The 23,075-nt window shown below is 42.4% G+C and overlaps 1 protein-coding gene and 1 long non-coding RNA gene across 2 annotated transcripts; both read right to left on the reverse strand.

Annotated features, from left to right (window-relative positions):
* Positions 1-4,617: 4,617 nt before the first annotated feature.
* On the reverse strand, positions 4,618-5,414 carry LOC138203935 (uncharacterized). The gene is made up of 3 exons (XR_011178750.1): positions 5,373-5,414; positions 4,977-5,015; positions 4,618-4,635 (listed from the first exon to the last, which is right to left on the reverse strand). It is a non-coding gene; the product is annotated as an uncharacterized lncRNA (long non-coding RNA).
* Positions 5,415-9,267: 3,853 nt separating this feature from the next.
* Positions 9,268-22,850, reverse strand: supt16h (SPT16 homolog, facilitates chromatin remodeling subunit). The gene is made up of 24 exons (XM_069158937.1): positions 22,406-22,850; positions 21,152-21,244; positions 20,875-21,045; positions 19,666-19,818; positions 19,096-19,242; positions 18,370-18,521; positions 18,042-18,214; positions 17,463-17,553; positions 17,281-17,354; positions 17,058-17,170; positions 16,502-16,567; positions 15,738-15,836; positions 15,133-15,248; positions 14,379-14,532; positions 14,171-14,298; positions 13,809-14,071; positions 13,583-13,701; positions 12,850-13,088; positions 12,631-12,706; positions 12,277-12,446; positions 11,971-12,100; positions 11,667-11,793; positions 11,353-11,427; positions 9,268-10,290 (listed from the first exon to the last, which is right to left on the reverse strand). Exons 1-24 carry the CDS (start codon positions 22,469-22,471, stop codon positions 10,175-10,177), a joined length of 3,111 nt encoding a protein of 1,036 aa, XP_069015038.1. The 5' UTR covers positions 22,472-22,850; the 3' UTR covers positions 9,268-10,174.
* Between the last annotated feature and the right edge of the window lie 225 nt (positions 22,851-23,075).

Below are 23,075 nucleotides of genomic sequence, written 5' to 3' on the forward strand. Positions count from 1 at the left end.
TTAAACATAACATGGAAATGTTTCACACAATATTTTTAAATGCAAAAAATGTACACTGCACCTTTCTTTAACATCTGTCTCAATAAGTTGCATACGTTTATTTTGACGTGCATTAAACTGAAAATAGTAGGTTCAAAATGTAAATATGTTTAAAGTCATTGCATTCCCTCCTGTACACGCACGCTGTGCTTCTTGTTCACTTCCGAGTCCTTCTGGTGCGCCGAGTCTCAAGCTGGAATTTTTTTCTCACACGAGCTGCAGAAAGGACAGCATTAGCATTAAAAGTATCATTATTCTATTTTATTACACAACAATAAAAAAATATATATATGTATATATATTCCTTGGTACATGGCATTAACTCTAGAAGTGTGAAAAGAAAAACAGACAAATATGAATAAATTAATAAGGAATGAGAGAAAATGTTATGTTCAAAGCCTTACTGTACGGGCTCGGGCTCCTATGTGCGAAACTCATTTCCCAGATATCCTCCAGCGTATCTTAAAATTACTGATGCCCCTGTTTTCCATCTCCGTCTCCAGCTTGGAAGCATACGTAACAATCAGTCTTTACCTTTATTTACTCCATAATTAACCAAATAGCTTTTGCTTTAGCTGACACGATGCTATTACTTATTGGTTGAAGGAAGTTGTCTTTGGAAATACACATATAGAACATATAAAGAAAATAGTGGAAATTCATCTCCCACCTGCTTTTGGATTTGTTGTTGGATGAGAGGCTCACTCATGTCAAAGTCGGCGCTGATCTTCACCAGAGATCTCTTCTTATAATCTGAAAAATAGTTGCTCGTGTGATTGGCGAGGTGGTATTACAAAAAGATTTTAAACATCACTGTCCACTTTTCACAATGTAAAAAAAAAAAATTCTACCTACAATGTTGATATTTCTAGTATATTATTATAACAATGTTACCGTGCACTTAAAACAGAGTGGAAAAAGGAAAACTGTTATTCTTCTAAGTTGAGCATGCTCAATTTAAAAAAATAAAATAAAATCATCCGTCACGTTACCTGTCCGCAGCATAGCCGCCGTGACGGCAGCTATGAAAGAATTCAATGAACATTAATTAGTTACAAATTGATCCACAGCATTATTTTTCCTACTAAATCTTTTGAATGCAGGACTTCTGACATCCGAGTCTTCAACCTCTGTTTCAACGTTCACACCCCTTAAATCAGGTGACGTCTGAATTACGGTTATAGTCGGGGCCATGCAGTTTACCTTCTGCGGTGTGGGAGGGTCCAGTCTGTTGATTTGTGATCACTTCAGAGGGCGGACGACCTGAGAAAAAAAATTGTAAATATCAAACAGAACCTGGATTCATGGTTGGATTTTTGTTGTTGTTGTTGTTGCTCATATTCAAGTTTTTTTGTTGTTTTTTTGTTGTTTTTTTTAGACAGATACTTGGAGAAATATTGATGAGACAAAATCGAACTCCGACTTTTTTTTTGTTACTTCAGTTGTATTGACTGCAAAAACGAGGAAAATGTCATGGCACATTGAATTGAAATGTGTTTGTGCTGAGAGCTGGTGGAAGCGATTCTGTTTGATTTTTTTTTTTTGCCATTGGTCAAGTACTTTATTTTTTATTGGTTTACAGGTGCGTTATGTTTGCAGGTGGCCTGTCTCTCCTGCGCGTGCTACATACATGTGTCCATCCGTCCCATGCCGTTGACTGCGATATCTCAAGATCACCCGGAGGACATTTCTTCAAATTTGGAACAACCGTTCCCTTGGTCCCAGCGATAAACTGCTTAAAATTTGGGGTTCAAGGATTAAGGTCACTGTGACCTCACATCTACCTATTCTTTTGAAAGCTACGACTCGAGAACGGCTAATAATTTGTTCAAATTCGGCAAAAACTTTCACTTGAAATCAAGGATGAGGTGATGCGTTTTTGGTGGCCAAAGGTCAAAAGTCGAGGTCACTGCGACCTCATGTCTGCTCCTTCTATAAGTCCAATTTTTTGTGAATAACGCCACATGAGTTTTAGAGAGGATGAAAGGAGCTGATTTGATTGGCCGTGATTGAAGTCGAATTTCACACAAATGTCTGATGGGATTAGATAAAGATTTGATGATGTGTTATTTTCTAGAGGTCATCAAAACAGCTTCATTGGCCAAGTCTGTGAATTTATATACATGTGAGGATTCCTTCAAAGACTTCACTACATATATATGAGTCCAGACAGAAGTGGGTGGAAACTGGAAGGTGACCGGTTGACATACAACCAATGAGGTGGTAGTTCTAGTTTGTATGCGTTTTGGTATTTGTTTCTTGTGCTCTTGCTGGTCCTTTGTCCTGTGGGGCAAATGGAGCTGTGAAACGTTTCTTTAAATGTCCCTTAAAATTCACACAAGATTTTCAACTTGTTGTAACGGTTTTCCAAAGTCTATATATTCTTAGCGTTATTCTTCACACAACACCACCAGGGAGACATTTGGTGAACGCACGCCAACAACCCCACAGATACAGTAAAAGTCACAAAGAACAATCTTCAGCGATAAGAAGAAAATGAGGCCGGACTCACAGGCATCTCAAAGGTCTGGCTTCACTACCTATCATTTGTTTAATCTCTCATTTGTTTGCAATTTGCACAGTCTTGTAGTCTTGTCATGTTATGTTAGGTCAAGTTGCAAGAAAGTACAATTCATTTCCATATCAGGAACGATATTCAAAAGCCTCGTTTTGTTGTTGTTGCTCTTACAGAAAAAAAAAAAAAAAATCCTGTCTGAGAAACATTTGCAACGTTTGCAAAACGAATAATTTCACATTTAGGGCCTGATTCATCAAAGGTTTGCGTGTGGAAAAATCACGTGCAAACTCCACACCACCCGCAAAACAATGTCCAAGCAGATTTAAGTGATTGCGTGTGTATTTTAGTACGACTGAAAGACACGTATTAATCAGGTGCGCAAATCTGGAGAGACTGCCTCTCTTATTATTGTGGCGAGAAGGAGACGCAGAGAAAGCAAATAATATGTAGAGAACGTGGTTTTACACCCGTGGAAACATTTTTGAGACGTCGGAGGGAAAACAAAATATTCAGACATATCGTTTGTCCAGCGGTGACATTTCTTGAGTTATTGAAGGAACTGAATGATGATTGACAGCCAATAACAAGGAGGAGCTACGAAGTACCAGCAATTGAAAAAAAAACAACAAAAAAAACTTCTTACGACTCAGCACTTTCCTGCCCACCAAGTCCCGTTATTCAAGTGTGCTGTTCAAGGTCCTGCATGTGTCCGGCAGAATTCACAGGTACATAGGGTTTACATAGGCACTGGATGAAAAGTCACCTGCTCATCACAGAAAGATCTGGACCTGCTGATCGGTGTTTGTTACAGGATCTCATCCACCGTCCCTCCTGTTTTATTTGCCGACGTTTTATTATGAAGCGGGTTTTTTTTTTTTTTCCGCGGTTTTGTTTTTCCCACAGTATTGACTGTCTTACTGATAATCTCCTAGAAAGCGTTTTGTTCTTGTTGCATTTATATTTCTTAATTTCAATGGGATCGGGTTTCCTTTTGCGGTGGCTCTGTTTTCCATTGCTGGAATCCCTTTAACGCGCGCCTTTAAAACAGCAAACCCCTCATTTAAATAACACAAACGGTGGGTGTCTGTTGGGGCCTAAAGACAAACCTTTAGATGCACAAACTAGTCTTGAGTAGTACAAAAGGACATGTTGAATTTGGACTTACCTTTGCAGAAGAAGTTGAATTTGGTGGCACAGTCCCTGTCGTGAAATGTCCCATTTTGAATACTGACACAAGCCTCGGAGCCTTTCCCGTTATCGGGTTGTCCGCTGTCCCAGGCAGTAAAAGTGAGGCTGCTGCCGTCCGACCACTTCCAGGAGCCCCTGCGAAGTCCGATCCAGGCCTCCTGCACAGAGCCTTGTCCCAGCACCCCCCCCTTCACTCTCTCGTTCTCGGCCGCGCTCCTCACGCTGAGCAGGTCTGTGTGGTGCCGCCTGCAGTAGATCTGAGCCTCCACCCAAGTCATCTCCTCCGTCACCAGCACATACTGATCGCCAGCACCATCTACGTGGAGAGCAAACGAGGGGGGAAAAAACGTGACAAAAATCACATCTTTCTAAGGTGGAAAATTACATATAAATCTTAATTATTCTATGCAAAAGTCAAACGTATTTTATTCGGCACTTAAAAAAATGACAAATGATGTAACTTCTTCAGTGGTGCTCGATTGTTGATCACTTTGTCCAGTAAATTAAAAGCTCACCGACGAAACAAACGGAAGGCATTTTGACGATTGCGCAAGCGTTGTCTCTCCAGAAGCCGTCCTCCGTCATGGAGACGCAGTGCTCGACCGCTCCTGCGTTGTCCGGCTGATCGTGCTGCCAGTTCCTGAAGTCCTTGCTTACCCCTGCATAGTAATATTCACCCACCAGAGACCATTTCCAGCTGTTGACGTCATCGTACAAACCGATCCAGACGGCGTCGTCCAAGTCTTCGGACAGCTCATTGAGGTCTTTAATGCCCTCCTCACTAAATACGGTGGCCAGGTCACCGTACACTGTCCGGCAGTAGCCCTGAGCCTCTGTCCAGGTCATCCTCCATTCAGTGATAAGAGTGTAGCCATAGGTGGACACGGAGTCTGCATGGCGAATAATAATTAGTAATAATAATAATAATAAGTAACACTTTCCTTCAAACCTCCAAATGCCAGAAAAACTCGTTTACTTGCCATCTCAGTGACTTCCGTTTTTGTTTTTTTTAAATGTCCCTTAAAATTGTCAAGTTATTTTCATTGTGTTTGTTCTGTGTTTTAGTGCAAAATACCCTTCATAAAACCTCATATGTTACTGCATTTTTTTTTTTTTTATCGTACCTAATCCACTTCATTTTAGGACTTTAGGAATTTAACTTAATGTAATAGCAAAGTATTTTTTTAAATTGATATAGTGGTACTTTTGCTGTCAGGAAACATGTTCTTACCTGCCCGGTGAGTAATGCTCAAACCAAGAAGGACAGATCCTGCAAATAACAAGTTTAACATCGATATTAAACTCATCATTATCAACACATTCAACATATACACAAGTGAGCATGCAGACTGCGTCAGTTCTTACACTTCTATAGTAGAACACCTTGTGGCCTACAAAATAAATTGTATGTTTTAAAAATACCCTCTTAGATTAATTTTAGGTGGTTTATTAATTTTAACATTTTAGATAAAAGTTAAAATCGTACATACTTATATCCTAATCTTACACTAATAATTTTATAATTCAATGAATCTCGAATAGACTGATTATTGACAGTTGTTTGTTAAACAAAGACCAAAATATATATATATATATATTTAAAGATGTGTATTATTATTCGACTCACCCCAAATAATGAATCGTTTCCAACTCCACTCCATGATCCATAGAAATAAATGTCGCAGTGCGATGCAACACATAGGATTGTTTAAACCTCTTCATCAAAAATGAACATGAACCCCACAATTTGTGTCCATGTCGTCTTGACTTCAATTCAAACAATAACCCATTTTATTGACGACCTACGTTTCCATTCCTCTTTATATAAATTTGAATTGATTTAAATGCAAATAAAGGCAAATCACATTCACAAAAGTCGTGCAACCTAAACTAGGTCAAAGTCAACTCTGCTGGTTTGACAAATTCTGTGACGCGTTTGATTCCTTTTGCCGTTTTAGTATAATAATTAGTATAGAGTACTAAAAATGCACTAGATGAAGTAAAGACATTCTGCCACAGTGCAATGCTCAAAGGAAATGGAGGCTCTTCCCTGAGCTGGAAAAAAATAAATAAATAAAATAACAACGAGCTGCAGCATGAGAGGAAAACGCTTTCAGAATACTTCAGAGAAAACAAAAACAAAAAAAATGAAGAATTAACTTTCATAGAAAAACACTTTGCTTTTTTCTTTAACCAGAAGTACCCTTTCCAATTAAAACTGTCATTTGATGCCTTTGTAGATTGCACATATTACATGATTTAAAGTTTGTATGAAACAGCAATATATGTCGATTTTATTTATACACTAACAAAAACAATTGTTTACTATAAATAATTATTATATGGTATGGAATTGGGGCACAGGGGTTTTGTAAATTGCATAATTTTTTTTTTTCAAGACATGCAAAACATTTTTAATGTCATTACGTAGAAATAAGATGAAAACAAAATGTAACAAGGACAAACAATAATAAGAAAAAATAAGATGCAGTCGTAGCAGTGTAATCAGGTTACAAACCATCATGTAGGAAATCAATAATAAGTAGTTTGTTAAAAAATATATATATATTTTTGGACAGCAGGATTGGTTTGGTTTGAATATCCTGTCATCAGGGATCAAACGGTTTAAGTATTGTATTATTAAACGGTTTAAAGTCATTAACCTGTGTAATTAATTGTGTGCAGTGCTGGTGTGTCTCTCTTAAAACACGTTACATAATTAGGAGCGAAAAAGCAAGACGGATAGTCTTTGTCTTTTCTTATTCGTGTTTGGGGTGAGTTAGAAAAAAAACGTTAAATGTGTCACTACAAACGGAAACTTTTATTTTACAATGCGTGTGTAGCACTGCGGCAGTAATTGTTTATGGAGACTATTCAAATTGTGTTTCGACTTTGATGTCCGTCATCGCGACTTTCCTGTTCGAAAGTACAAATTTGGTTTTAGTCATTTGATTAATCAAATTTGGTGAGCCGTCAAGGCAAAAGATAGTAAAGCGGAGAAGCCGGTGGGCGGGTGAAGTTCAGCCACAGAAGAACAATTCAACAGCTTTCAAACAAAAGCAACGAGTGGAGATGTTTATAGGTTATTTAGGAAGGGGTCTTGGGTGGTGGTGGTGGTGGTGGAGTGCAATTTGCATTATCTTGTTGTCTTGTCATGTAATACTTTAAAGATGTAACCTCAGGCAAAAAAAAAGTTCTATAATGTTGCCAGAGGTGTAAGAAAGTCAAATCCTTTACTCTAGTAAAAGTACTAAAACTACACTGTAAAAAAATACTCCACTACAAGTTGAAATTCTCCATTCAAAACTTCAAATTAAAGTATGATTAAATTAAAGTATCAAAAGTTAAAAAAAATACACACGATGCAGTAAATGTTCCCTGTCAGTGTTTTACTACAACCCCGTTTCCAAAAAAAAGTCGAGACGCATTGTAAAATGTAAATAAAGACAGAATGCGATGATTTGCAAATCATGCAAACCCATATTTCATTGAAATGTAAAACTGGAAAGAATTTGGGGATCATCTATGGTGCGTAGAATCATTAAAAGATTCAGAAAATCTGGAGAAATCACTGTGCGCAGGGGACTAGGCCGAAAACTACTCGTGGATGGCCATGATATTCCGGCTTGAAGGCGGCGCTGCACTAAAAACAGACACGACTCGGTAGTGGAAATCACTGCGTGGGCACAGGAACACTTCTAAATACCATCTTCGGTGAAGGTCCCAAGCAGATGACAATTATTCTCTGGGTGGTTTCTTGGTGCCCGGGGGGGGTAATGACTCTGACGTATAAAGTGGTGCTCAAAAGGGGCGCAAAAACACAATGTAACTTCTTCAGTACGGCCAGGCCACCGTACGATTCCCGGCAGTAGCCCCGAGCTTCCCGTCCAGTTCATCTTCCGTCCTGGGACGAGGACGTAGCGATGGACGAAGGGTTTGAAGCCTGCTGGAATGAGGGCGAATAATAACGCAGCACTTCGCTTCTTCCCAAACCTCTACGGGCAGAAATACGTTGACAATCTTGAAATGTGCCACAACACTTGCCTCGTCCTGATCAGTGTAATAGTAGTAGTATTGGAAATATAGTGGAGTACCCGTAGTAACAGTAGCAGCACAAAGGTCCACGACTCCACCGGTCTCATTTTACTTATTTAATTCGACGTATTTTTGAAGACTAGTCAGCAGCAGGTTCTTATTTCTGAATTATTTTTTTTTTTTTACAAAAAAAAAAAAATTGCTGGTCATAAAAACACATCCCGATTGGTGCGTGACTCCATGTTCATAAAAAAAAATAAAAAATAAAAAATAAAAAATGCTCCTGCGAAAAAAACATCCATTATTAGAATAAAACACACGCATAAAAAAAAAAAAAACTACAACTGTGTGGCTGCTCTATATAAACAAGTTTGCAGAGGAAAGAGAACAACCCGAAAAACAGCAAGTTGTTCCAAACATCCCTCCATGATCTGCAGTAACGACACGAACTCCTCACGGCGGTGAATCAAAAATTCTATTTTTTTTTTTTTTTCCTTCCCAAAACCTGTAAATAACAACAACAATAACTCCGTAAGAGCGGGTCTTACCTCTCCTCTCGGCGTCCGTGCTCACAGAAGAAGAACATTTCCTCGAGCGTCTCCTCGGTTCGGGTACGAAATGGTCCGAGACCACGACGCCAGCGGTTTGTGTTCTTTGTTGACGCGCTTCCATCTCCACAAGTCAAATCTACGTTATTGATATTGCACATTTCATACGAAAGGCGTAGACTCTACGTGCTGAAAGGCAACAACAACAACAACAACAAAACAATATGTAAAATACGCCACGGTAAAAAAAAAAGCCCACCCACCCCCAAAGAAAGAAAAAAAAACAAAAACCATACAAAATCAGATAAAAATATAAGAGAAGTAAGTTTCAGTCGTTCAGAGGATGTTCGTGCCAAGAAGGTGTAAAAGCCTAAAACTTTAAAAGGATTGAAGTTGTTAAAAATAAACGGGGCCTTTTTTTTTTTTTTTTAAAACAAGGACCGTTTTGGCAGCGACTCCTGTTTTCAGAAGCATTAATAAGTTCATTTCAAGGAAAAAGCATGTCTTTTATGTCAATCTCTCCCCCCCCCCCCCCCCCCTCCAGTACAGAAACAGAGACGTCCCTCGGTGTGTTTTGGTTTGCAGCGCCTGCACGATTTCTGGACAGGACATTTACGTACGTCAAAACCATAACTTTTGTTTTTGAAAAGAGCAGCTTGTTTGTGACAATCGAGAAGTACGACCACTTCCTGTTTTTTTTTTTTTTTAAGTACAGCCATCATCCACACCTGGTTTTGTACCCGCAAACATACCGGACTTTGAGCTCAAAAGTACTTGAGTATGTTTGAAAGCCCCCCCTTACAAGCACCGGACACGGCTTTAAGTGATTCATGTGACCCAGAAAAAAAACCCCAAAAAAAACATGGTAAACGTCATCACATCACGTCATCGTTTCCCCACCAGCTGCATGAAAGAAAAACATCCCACTAAAAAACAAACTACGGTTCCTTTTAATTTTATTACAAAAACAAAAACAGGATTTTTTTCAGAATTAACAGTACAACATCATATCTACTCAGGACGAACAAAAAAAAAAAGAAAAGGGGGGGGGGACAAGTGGGAAGGAGATGGTGTGTGTGTGTGTGTGTGTGTTTGTCTGGATGCACAAGTTTACAAACCCCGTTTAAAAAAAAAAAAAAAAAAAAAAAAAAAAAAAAAGAGAAAATGAAAGGAAATCATCTGAAAATGTGCATCTGCCCCCCCCCTTTCAAAAAAGACAAATGTTCCATCTCTTTTGTTTTTTTATGTTTTAACAAACACTGAAGAAAACAAAAAGGTGGGAGTGAAAACTTGGAGGTGAGGAAGAGGAGGAGGAGGAGGGGGAGCAGTACTTTCTCTGTTTTCATATAAAACACTTGGCAGAGATGATGTCAGGTCTTTTCTTCTGTCACCCATTAGTTAAGAAACTTTTTTTTATTTTTATTTTTTAAACAGAAAATAAACAAATGCTCGCAATAAAAACCCATTTAAACACGCACACAAACCCGCGCGCACGCACACGCACACACACACACACACACGCACAGACACACACACACACACACACACAAACCCTGATGGATGGATGGAGGTGGAAACAAAAGCGAGGACCAGGAAGGAGAAGGAGCCGATGGATGAAGTGTGACCGTCGTTCACCGTCCCGCCGCGACACTTCACCGACCGGCACAAAAATAATGGGCTCCTACGTCTATGTACAGTGTGTGTGTGTGTGTGTGTGTGTGTGTGTGAGCGTCAGAAGAGCCAGGGGGGGGTGGAGGAGGGGGTTAACTAGGTTTGGCAGTATGTGTGTGAGAGTGTGAGTGAGTGTGTGAGTGTGAGCGTGTGCGTGTATGCGAGAGAGAGGAATTTAGGACCGTCGCTTCTTCTTGCTGGGCGGAGCTGATGACCGCACCTTCCTCTTCTTGTTGTTGTTGATGTTGTTGTTGGAGGTGTCCTCGTCCTCGTAGTGGCTCTCTCTGTCAGCTGGAAGAGGGGAGGGGGGGGGGGGAGAGACACACACACACAAAGTCACAGTTGTCGTTTAAAGAGGACGAGGGTGCGATCGCTCGGTCTTTGACCGACGCAGGTATCGAGAAGACGTTTCGTACGAGCACAAGCAACTTCAATATGGATCCTGGAGTTTGATTTTCTTTTGTGTTTTTCTTTTAACCAAGATTCTAACTGAATGTTTTACACAACGGGCGGAAAAATTGAACCCAACGCTGACCTGCAGTACCTCGAACGGCCACTTGAGGCTGGCAGGCTGTCCCACAGACTGTATATAAAAGCGGACATAGCTTCCGGATCTGTAAACTGAGGCCGATGCCTTAAACTGCAATACCACAGAGGGCCACAAGGGGGTTTCCTCCAAAAAGCCTTCAGCTCCTTAGACTCTATACATTTTCCTTTCATTCACTAAAGTCACTTTCTTATTAGTTTTCTGGCGGTCCATCTAAATATAATCCCGTCATTAATAAGGAAAGCAAATTAAAAACTGTTTCTTTGGGGGCGTGTCCGTTTGTTTGAAAGGCCCATGGTGCAGTCAGACAGTCACTATCGATGGGCGGGGCATATCTTCCTCAGGTTCCCAAATCCATCGGTCGCTCCCCGCCAGCTCGTCCAAATATGGTCACTTCCTGACGCAACGACTTTGTATTTGATGAGCGAAGTTGACGCTTTTTGAATGGGAGTCGATTGGAACCCGAGGTGTTTTTGGAACCGGCCCCTAGTGGCCATCACTGGTAATGCATTGGCTTCACTTTTCAGACCTGGAGACTACGTGCATTTTTATATACAGTCTACGGTTTTACAATAACTTTTAAAATATTTTGTTATAATATAGCCCAACAACAGGTAAGTAACAGCAGCTTGTCATATAAAACATGCGGGAAAAACAACAACAACCACAACACAAACAGCTGCATTGCTTTCTTGACCTGGGATGTACCACGTTTGTTGACAGGATTGAGGTTGGGACACATTGATGGGCTGCATTTTATTAGCAGGTGTAAACACACGGATCACAAGAGAGTTTACGATACGAACCTTTCCTGGCTTCTTCCTCCAGCTCATCCCAGTCTTTTCCGCTCTCCTCCTCGCTGCCCAGCGACTCGCTGTAGTCTACACAACGGCCATCACAACAGACGGTCAGAAATTAGCGCGATAATGAGAGTTGTTCAGATTATCATTCGCTGAAGATGTCCGAGATGTTATCTTCTTGATATTTTGTACACAAAATTGAAGAAAACGGCAAAAATGGTCTGTTTTTAAGTTTCCGCTCACTCTCGCATACGATAAAAGAAAAGGACCAGAGAATTGTTGCCGACGCGGCGAGTTTAAGAGGTTGTGATGAACCCTACCAGAGTCCTCCGTCTCCGAGCTGTAATCCTCGTCGCTGTCCTCCTCTTCTTCCTCTTCCTCATCCGCCGACGGGTTGAACGTTTCATCCTCCATTTCTGACTCCGAGTCTTCCTCTCCACCACTTCCCTGAGAGAAAATAAACAAAAAAAACAAGGACGTGATCACAAACGCAAAACAACAGGAGGAAACAAAGCGGAACAAATCCATCGTCCGTCGTGAACTTCGACTGAAATGGACAACGGGGGGGGGGGAAGGGGTGATTTTCGTTTCCTTTCCTTTTTCGGTCCACTGCGTTGAACGCACCTCGCTCTCTGGGTCCAAGAAGGACCAGCCTCCCTGCTCGAAGAACCCCTCCGGGTCGTCGACGATGGTCTTCATGATCTTGGTCCAGTTCAGAGACTGGACTCCCTCCGTGTACTTGATGTCGCACGAGCTGAGAAAGACACAAAACATTTTATTGCACACACACACACACACACACACAAACACAAACAAAACAAAAAAAAGAACCGAAACCAGAACGACTTGTTTGTGATCCGGCCTGCATTGGTTCAATTAGGTGACTTCCTTCATGAACTCCACTGCTCTCTCCCTGCGTGCCGGCCTTACTTGAACCACTCCTTGATGGGGTCGAGGGAGTTGACGGGCACGGCGTTGATCATCGTCACCTTCTTGTTGTAGTCCTTGTAGACGATGACCACGTCGAAGTTCTTCAGGTGGAACTGCACGCGCTCGAAGTGGACCAACTCCACCTCGTCCAGAGTCACCACGAACGGCGGCTACGAGATTATCCAACAGGAGAGGGTACGAAAAATTTGAATTTAAGATTAGAAAGACAAATCGGAACCATTTTGTGGACAAAAATGTGCTTGATGTTAAAAAAAAAAAAAAAAAAGAAAAAAGGAAGAGAAGAGTAAAGGTTATATTTTATTTAAACGTGCAAAATGTGTGTCAAAGCCTCACCCATTCAGTGACATTGACAAGTGAGCTGGATGTGGGTTGTAGGAGACAGGTACTCCTGTAGGGGGCGCCCTGGAACCTGGAAACAAAGACGCACAGGCAGAAACAAGTCAGCCCACCTCCTTGCAGCGACTTCCCCACTTCTCCAGAACTTATTTTCTTTTCCCCCATTCGGGGCCGTTACGGCGATGCTCGGCGGCCCGCCCGGCCCGATCCGCTCACCCCAGGTCTCTGAAGGGCACCTCGAACTCCAGCTCCTCTTTAGTGAGCGCCTCCACCTTGTCCGTGAAGTTCTTGAAGGCCGACTTGAGCTTGTGCCTCATCTCGCGCTCCATCTGCTCGGCGTACAGGTCGTCGCGGTCGTGCATGTGCTGGTGTTTGCCCAAGTCCGTGGTGATCTCGCCCACCTCCGTGTAGAACTGGACGTCCGTGTGGCGCCTCTTGCCGAACATGATGGCGTTCTGGAGGAAGAGTGCGACGGGACAGAGTTTGACGCTCTGGGAAAAGTGCTGATTCGCCGAAGAGCTCGATATCGCTCGTGTCCGTACGAGGCGCGGTCAAAAAGGTTCTGAGACTCTGTTTTTTGCTTTTTACACAGAATTAAATTGGTGCTTTCCGCTCAAGTGGTCACCAAAACGTGGCTAAGCTCCTCCCTTCCCTGTGAACGTCACCGTGCTGCCGCGAACGTTTCGATTGCGCCTCGTATTGCAAATACGAAGCTGCAGCCGGGAGGCTAGATAAAGGACGAGTCGGCAAACCTGGCTCCACGAAAGGCAATCAGAAATTCTACCTGCTGACTTCTCTAAAACTCACCAACATGTCGCTTCATTTGTTTTTCCAAACGGAAGCCAAACGGCCGCGAGCTGCAGGCCTCGTATTTACCGAACGTACGAGCGCGGCAGTAATTAAGCTCACTCTGCGTTTTCTCAAGACGGATCAGCAAAACAAAGCAGACCTTGAGGTGGAAGTGCAGCACGATGATCATCTCCCCGTCGCACGGCTGGAAGATGGCGTGTTTGATGTTGTTGTAAAGAATGTCCACTTTATCGCCGCGGACCGACGTGAAACGGAAACCTGCGCGAGGAGAAGAAGAAGAAGAAGAAGAAGAAGAGACTTCAATAAAAAAAACCACTCGTGAGAAATCTCTCAAACTCGACGAGAAACCGTCTCGGCGGCGTCACCGTTGGTGTGCGCCTCCAGCGAGCCCTGCATCCTCTTCTGCGCGATGTTGGGTCTGATGTAGAGGTCCTTGAGTTTGGGGTTGCTGCGGTTCAGGTTGATGACCAGCGAGTCCTGCTTCACGATGCCCTCCTTCTCCTTCTCCTCGGCCTCTCGCGTTTTGTAGCGCTTCTGCACCTCCTTGATGATGCGGAAGGCGTTCTGCAGGTTGGTGGAGGGCACCGACGTGTCGCCGGGGGCCTTCAGGTTGGACGCCCGGTACGTGCTGGGGGGAGGGGGAGGAGTCAAATCATATCTTCCCTCCCCTTGAAGGCGCGCAAAAAAAAAAAAAAAAAAAACGAGCGTTCAAAATTCCCGCACTCACATTTCTTTGACGAAGGTGGCGTCGGGGTTGGGGAAGATGTTTCCTTCCTGCCGTCCCAGGGAGCTGCCGGGGACGTAGAAGTTGATCCTCAGGTAGGTGTAGTCTCCCTCTACGGACATGCTGATGTTCTACGCCGAGAACCAGGAGAGATCGGTCGGTACACGAGACAATAGACGGTTAAATAAAATAAAATGCGTGCGCCGCGTACCTTGATGGTGGCGATGTGGAACGGCGTGGCGATGCCGAACACGGGCATGACGACCGTCTCGTACTTCTTGTCGATGAAGATCTTCATGTCCCTGATGTCTTTTTCTCTCGGCATCTGAGACATGTTCTTGTAGGACACGTTTGATTTTCGGGCCCTGAGAGGGGAAAAAAAAAAAGAAAGAAAGAAAGAATGCCGACTAATGAGCTGGAACTTAATTAAACGTGCGTCTTAACCTACTTCTGTCTTTAGGAGTTATCCAAGACACATTTTTCAAATCATTTACAGCAACACAAGTAACAATAAAACTGGTGGATGTACATGATGAAAGTAGGTTTAAACGAAATAAACACGACGACAACAATCCCCGTCGGACGTGCGAACCTGGAGCGGCCTAGAGACAATTCCAGTCTGTGAATATCTGGTTCTGGGCGGAGACCTCAGGTTCGTTTTAACCAATCAGCATGCGGCAAAACTACCTGAAACTCTGCAACAGAGGGTTTTTTTTTCTTCCCCAGTCTTTAATGTTTTTAATTTAGCAGCTTGACGAAGTGCCGAGCGTTTATTCTGCCTCGATTTTTCTTCCCCGGTCAGCGAGTGTTGAAAAATATCAACGCCGCGCTCGTCGCCGTCACCAGCCGTCCAATCACAGCGAAGGAGGGGCGGGACAAACACAGTTAGCCGATTCAGAGTGGCCTAAGAGAAAAAACAAAACAAAACGCTAATACGAGCGGACTACCGGCGTCCGATCACTCACTTCTGAATCTGCTGCTCTCCTTTCTGCTCCGTCAGGCGCCGCTTGGCTTCTTCATTCAGATTACTGGCCAGCTCCTTCTGGTGAGCGCGCCGCTTCTCCTCCGCCGTCATCTCGTTCTACAGTTTGACAACAGACACGACTGAGTGACCACAGAGAAACACCAGGAGCCAAGACTTTTCTGTTGTTTAAAAAAAAAAAATAATAAAATAAATAAAAGGTGGAAAACACAACATACATGCACAAAACAGATGTGTTTTTAAAGCTCTGGATGGTAAAAAAAAAAAAGAAAAAAAGAATACACAAAAGATAAATCAAAAATCACTCAAATTAAAAACGACAACAGATCTCCCCCCCACCCCAAAAAAAAAAAAAAAATCAGCTAAGGGGGAGTTTTGAACGAGTGAAGTTCAGCTTATGAAATTTTTAGAAAGAACAATGAATACTTACCTTCCCCAGTAGCTGGGAGAGTACAAAGACATTCACACTCTTAGTTATGAACATTCTGTCATGGTGGCAAAAAATGAAAATAAAAAGCCACTGATCACATATTTAACACCACACACACACACACACACACACACACACACACACTCGTCCACACTTACTCTGGTTCTGTCGGCGAGCAGAGCGGCGCTGCGAGCTCCCTTCCCCAGCAGCTCCTCGGCATCGTCGCCTTCTTCCTCCTCGTCATCCTCGTCGTCGTTCTGACAAAACACATCAGTGAGTTTACGGCTCTGGTCCCTCCGATTACTTGACTACGATCAAGTCACGATTTTTTTTTTCCCTTTTCTTTAAACGATCACAATATCGGGACAAAATAAGCAAAACGATAAATAAATAAATTTAAAAAAAGACCAACACAAACAACACGTGAAATAACGGGGAGAAAACGGCTCCAGCTGATCGCACATACACGACAGATTATTTCACAGAAAGACGTACGGGCGAGTATTTCTTTTTTTTCTCATCCACTCATTTGACTTAAAATATCAACAGAAATGAAGCTGCAATAAAAGATAGCTGCTGTTGAATGTGGGCAGGTAACGCAAAAAAAAAAAAAAAAAAAAAAAAACTTAACTAAGCTTGACAGATGCTGGATTTTTTTTGGGGGGGCCGATATCAGAAGAAAAATTATTTCCGATATATAAACTAAAACACGATCATAAAACAAGTATGAATTAAAGGCAGAATATTTCACGTTTTAACAGTAAACTTTTCTCCAAAATGACATCAGTACGTGGAAACACCGAACTTCCCCGGAAATGCAGTAAATTTCAAATATCGGAAAACACAAGTCGGTAAATCGGTCGGTCTCCAAGTTCAACTTCAGCTCGTATTTGTTCAATAACTGAAAGAAAAAGAGTCGTACCTTCAAGAAGATTCCCACATTTTTGATCTTTTTCTTAACTGGTGTGAGTATCGTGGCGGCCTCTTCCTGTTTTTCACACACACACACACACACACACACACACACACACACACACACACACACACACATCATAAAAACAAACTAAAAATCAAAAAAATCTTCCTGAAAATTTCAGCGATATGGTCCAACATGTTTATAAAAAGAAAATCCTTTCAAAATAAGAAAGCTTCATTAAAATGATTTACGACTTCTCAGCAGGGAAAAGATTTGACTGAGTGCTGAAACAATTAGTTATTGACAGAAAAATGAATTTTGAACTATTCTGATAATCACTTAAAACAACATTTAGGCTGTATTATAATAGAAATGCCTGAAGTTTTGTGGTTTCTGATCCAATGTGAAGATTTGCTGCTTTTTTTTTTAATAAATATAACCTAATAAACATCGGCTGCAGGAAATTGTGATTTCACATCTTAAAGACTAAAACACATGATTGATTAACTGAAAAAACTAAAAGTCAGATTCATATCAATAATAATCATAACAAAAAACTCACCTCATTGATCTGTATTGTGTCACCAATAAACAAAGCGTACTTCTTCAGCTCGTCTTTCTTGCCATCTTTATTCATGAGGTCAGCAAAACCCAAACTGATACTCAACACCATGCCTGGTGGAAGGACGGACACACACACAAGTTTGATTATCAATAATATAATTTTACATAATACATAGAAAGCACCGTTTCATGTGCTTCTATAATAAAGTACTTAAACTCACCTTTTTTCAGCTTGTACTGATTTTTTGTGTTCAAAACCAACGAGCCTTCTCTGAACTCAATCCCCATCGCAAAGCTACACGAGACAGAGAAAATGAGGAAGTGAGTGTTTGAACGCATCCGAGTGCATCTAATTAAAAAGAAAAAAAGAAAAAAAAAGGGAAACGGATGCGAGAGTATTTACCCGAGGTTTTTCGTGAGCTTCGCTACGAGGTCCGGCTTCTCTTTCTTAACGTACTCCAGAACTGTGCTGTAGGCGTCGCAGATTTTTACACCTGAGGAGAGGAAACAAAAAGAAAAATTCACAAACAAACACACACACACACGCGGTCAATATTTCTCTGACCGGCCCACCGTTCATCGCCTCACTCATTTTTTTCAAGCTAAAACAACAAGAATTTACTCGTTTTCAGTTTTTGAAAAAGTCAAGATTTTCCCTGCTGTCTGCGACAATCTTGAGTTTTCTACTATTGTTTGAATAAAACAGACATTTTGAATGAGTCTCATTGGGCGTTATTTTCCACTACAATCAATCAATAGTCAAAACAACATTCTGCAGGTACATTAAAATATCCGTAAGCCATATTTACAGTCTTAATTTATTCACACACACAAAAAACATTTCCACTGAGCAAAATTACACCAGAAAAAGAACATAAAAAATGTAGAGGATTAAAATAAGAAGAAGCTCCCCACTTGACGTCCTACTGCGTGACTTCGAGCCCTCGAAACTCCCACGCTCCCGGCGGGCGCCTGAACTCACCGTGCTTGAGCTCTTTGAGCAGCTCCTCCTCCACCTGCAGCAGGAAGTTGTAGTTGTCCTGCATCTCCTGAGGAGGGTCCACCATGAGGGTGCGCACCAGGTTGGAGCAGTACGACTTGTAGCGGATGCCCATGGCGCACGTGATGGCGCCGAAGTGCATGTGGTTCTTATCGCTGGGGGAGCAGAGAGAGTCGGGATTTAGCATTTGATACACCGAGTGATTCATCCAGAGGATAAATCCGCGAGTTGATTAACTGGAGGGAAAAATAATCGGCAACTGCAGCTCGATTAAAAACGGAATTATAAGCGTAACAGAAACGTGCGCTACCTGACGACGCTGAACTTGAGGCTGTAGTTGCCGCCGCTCTGGATGATGGGAGGATAACACATCTCCACCGTGGACGGGTCGGCGCCGCCCAGGTACTTCTTCTCCTCGATGGCCTTCTCCACCGACTCCGCCAGCTTGCTGTGACGCACTTTCTGTTGGGGGGAGAGGGGAAAAAAAAAAAAAGAAGCTAAAATTCAAACTTCAGCTTCTTTAATGTGACCTTTTCTTTTGTGCACTGATAATTTTTTTTTTTTTTTTTTAAAAAACACTTTTAGTTGTGGATTTTTTTTCTTTTTTTAAATTGGGAAAAAACAAAACATGTTTGGAACACCGGTCAAACATTTTTAAGAGCGAACAACTGAGAAAACAATCCACAGATGAATCAGCAATGAAAATGATCATTAATTTCATCCATATCGTTCATATTGGGTTTTTATTTCCGAGCAGTTACCAGCGATGGAGTCTTGGCAGCAATGTGGCAAACTGGATTTGTTTTGCCAAATGTTGCCGCCAGAAATTCCCCAAACATATCAACAGTTTTCCCGACGTTGTCACTCTCAACTAACTCTTAACAACGTCTCGTAAACGTGCCTCTTCTGCCACAGAAAGTGCGTTTAATTGCAAATTTTAGCGATCGGGAGCAGCAGATCGGAGTGTCGTGAGATGTTTTAGTTTTCCCATGATGCTCTCTGTTTCACACAAGAAACACAGGTTTCTTCTCCTCACCTCGTCGGCGTCCACGATCTCCATGACGCGCTCCTTGAAGAACTTGGAGTAGACCTCGCTGGTGATGGCCGCCGCCTTCTTCATCAGGCCCAGCTCCCCGTCTTCCTTCACCGCCATCGTGTACGCGACCACGGCGCTGATGTCCACCTGCAGACAGAACGCGGTGACGGAGATCATTACGAAAGACCGCTGCGGTCGGGAGTCTGAATGTCCAAAATGTCCAAATGTCTCTTCGCCCGTGCTCGTTTAATATTATGTTTCAGGAATGTTTTACACATTCAGAAGTTATTTTGGTTGTTTTTAAGTCAGCAGTTGGAAAAAAAACAAAAAAAAGATCATGTCGCGTCTGTATCGCAATGAATTGTGGGTAATTCAAATCAGTAAAGTCTGTTGAAGTCTGCACCCCAAGCAAGCTCTCTGGCTGTAAAAAAAAAAAAGAAGAAAAAAAAAAAAAGTCCTCCGCCGGTGAACCGGGTGAGTTGTGGGTTTAAAACGAGAATCCGATTCAGCTTTTATTTCACTCCCGGATCTTTAAAACCGTTCGAGTTGACCTTTCGGCCGACGTCTCACCTTCTCCAGTCCCTCGGCGGTGATCGTGTCGTTCCAGCTCTTCATGTACTCTCCTGGGAACTTGTCCTTGCTGAACACTCCCACCGTCTTGCCCTCTTTGCTGCCTCGGATCGCCTCGATCATCTTGTCGAAGTTGGCCTTGTTGCTTTCATTCTGAGACACGGCGCAGACACAAACATCCAGATTCATCAGAACGGAAAACAGAGTAGATTTAACCCAGAGAGGGTTTGATCGTACTTTACAGTTACTGCGTAATTGATTATTGCACATGATCATATAATAACATCCTGAAGTTCCTTGTGGACTTTCAGACATCTTTTAAAAAAAGGTTTCTTTAAGACTCATCAAGTTCAATTTAAAACCTTTTTACATTAGTTCTTGTGAAAAGTACCAACTGCTATTTAAAAAAAAAAAAAAAAATCTATTAATCAGCACAAGTGTTTCCTCATCATGTATTTTTTGCTGTATTCACATCACAAATCACACAAATGACTGTAGCGTCTGCAATGTAATCTCTTCATGCCTGTGAGTGCGGACACTTTTATGTTGGTGTGAAATCACTGTTGATAGGAGGCGCAATTAATCCCTCAATAAGTTGTGTGTCTCTGGGAAGACACTGTCGTTTATGATAAAAACTGACAATAGACCAAAATGAGACACTGATGTAGCTCGCTGCAACACTCGAGTCGAAAACTCCACCGAAAAGGATTAAAGAGCCTCCTGCAGAACGATTTAACTTTTCCCGACGGTCCCCCTGAACATTTCAAAAACAGCATCACTGCCTACAAAAGACAATATTCAAAACCGTTATGGACGTTTTTATACATTTTAACGGCTTTGGTTTCTGAGGAAGTTTAACGGGTCCTTAACACCTGCAGACAGCGTGATCTATAAAAGGTGAACTTTCTGTCAAAAAACAAAAAAAACTCAAGATGAATGTTAAAAGCAAACACCAGGCTACAAAAGGATTAAAAAAATAAAATAATAAAAAAAAAAGTTTCACAAAGTAACTGAAATACAGGAAACATATCTGCACTCAAGGTGGGGAAAAAAAAAAAGAAGTCCCAATCAAACCACTGAAATGGAGGCTTCAAAATCCTTTTCAAACTCTGACAACAACACGGGTTCGTCCCATCGGTAAGCGAACTCATCACACACCGATGACTTCCAGCTGTGCGGCGGTGACCACGACGCCTTCAGGTGCGTTACCTTTTCTCTGGTGAGCAGGGTGATGGGCGCGGCACCGTTGGCGTTCTCGTTGCCTTTAGTCACCGCCACCTGTTTGAGGAAGTCCACCTTCTTCTTGCTGGCGAGGAAGATGATCTTGGTGTCGCAAAACACCATGATGGTGTCCGTCAGCTCGTAGCCGAACAGCCAGGTCTGGGGGTGGGGGGAAAAAAACAAACAAAAAAAAACATGAGAGAGGAGTTCATTTGTTTTTAATACAGAATAAAGAGTGTTTATTCAGATCGTATAACACCCTCACCTGTATGGCGGTGGATTTGGCGTACACGATTTCCTCATCCACCCCAACAGACACCACGATGGCGTCCACTTTACCGAACTCATCTTCTGCTTTCTGGAAATTAAAAAAAACAACAACAACAACATACATCACATTAAAAAAATTTGAATACGATGCATAAAGAAATACTACAAAATTAGGTCCAGCTTGAGGTTCTTCGGGGAACTGGGAGCAGACAACACTGAGCCAGTTTACAGCTGAACAAACACTTGATGGATGTTGGTGAGAAAAAAAATAAAAATAAATCAAGGTAGTTAGTCGAGTTGGAGTCACTTAAAAAGGTGATGGAGGTTTTAAATCAGCAGCAGGTCACCGCAGACACGTTCAGGTGCTTTAGAGGCTTTAAAATAACGCACATTAAACACTTATTATATATTTTAGTGAACCAGAGAAACGTTCCTGCGATGCGGTTCAACTTTAACTAGAAAACTCCCAACTACAAACATCACGGAGCAACTTTTGCGAACAAGCTTAACACCTCCAAAAAAAACAAAAAGAAGAAGTTCCCACAAGGTTACCGTGAATTAAAACAACCCCGTTAGGAGATGAAGAGGTTTCCAGGAGCTGCACATGTCACCGGGATGCTGCCGTTTATTCCGATGCTAATCAGCCAGCTAACATTAGCATGTAGCGAAACGTTCACTGACGGTAAAACATGTTCGCGGTTAGCCGAATGTCAAAGCACATCTCCCCGGGGGGGGACAGGGGGGGACAGGGGGGGACGTTTGATGTCCTCGTCGCCTTGTAAACCATTTATTCACCACACGGACAAGACGCGTGCTCTCCGACGCGACCAGCCGCGTAGCTGGTCCGGTTAGCTCGGGTAAAGTTACCGAGGTTAGCGGGCTAGCTTGGATGGGAGAGTCGCGTGCTAACATGAGGTAGCTCGTCCGTTTAAACGGTTCGAGCTACCGAATAAATAAATAAAAACTCTTTTGAAGTGGTAAATAAAAAAAAATTAAAAAAATAAAAATTAAAAAAAAAAGAGGAATTTGCCAAATGAAGCTGGTGAACCCGCGCAGGGCCTGTCGGCCCGGGGTGTGTGCGCCGGATGCTGGCGGCGCAGAGAGCGCCTCTTCACGCAGACAAGTCGACTCTCGCTCGGCAGACAAACCGCGGATGAACTCTTCATCTTCCAGCAGCGGAAAAAAAACACGAGTTCAAACATGACGTGAATCCCCGGAGGCACGTTTCACTTAAACCGAGCGAGCTCACCTTCCAGTTGCTGTATAACCTCTTGATTCGGCGGTAGTACGCTTCCTTGTCCAGGTTTACCGCCATGGTGACTCCTCTGTAGCAAACTCCAGCTCCCGGCTTCGCTTCTGCTCAGCAGGCCGGATGAGGAGGAGGAGGAGGAGGAGGACGAGGAGGAGGAGGAGGATGATCGGAGTCAACTAACAACAACGCACTTTCCTTCCACGCCTGCTGAGATCCAACCAGCACAACGAGATGCTGCTGCTGCTGCTGCTGCTGCTGCCTCCTTTATAATTTCACCAGAGGCCTTTTCCACTGAGGACTCGTGTAAAAACAAATCCCGTAAATATCCTCGACAGGCATTCAACCGGTTAAAAATTAAAAAAAAAAAAAAAAAAATATTCAACAGTAATAAAATAGCTCCTCTTGTTTTCGCCACACAAACACCACGCACACACCAATCTGTTATAATTAAGTCCTCAGAGTCGGGGGGGGGCCCGCCCCCCGCCCCTCCTTCCTCTCCCTCCTCCGCCTACTCATCACTATCTGCTTTTCTAATAAACATTTAAAACTCTTTTTGCTTAACTATAAATGAAATGTTTGGCGATAAAACATATGTCTCAATACACGGTAAATTAATTTCTTCCTTTTTTAAATTTTTTTAACTACTTTGTAATTTTACTTGACGTTT

This window comes from Embiotoca jacksoni, unplaced genomic scaffold (assembly GCF_022577435.1).
Source record: "Embiotoca jacksoni isolate LCO1_2020_lvr unplaced genomic scaffold, fEmbJac1.0.p SCAF_24, whole genome shotgun sequence".
Classification (NCBI taxonomy): domain Eukaryota; kingdom Metazoa; phylum Chordata; class Actinopteri; family Embiotocidae; genus Embiotoca; species Embiotoca jacksoni.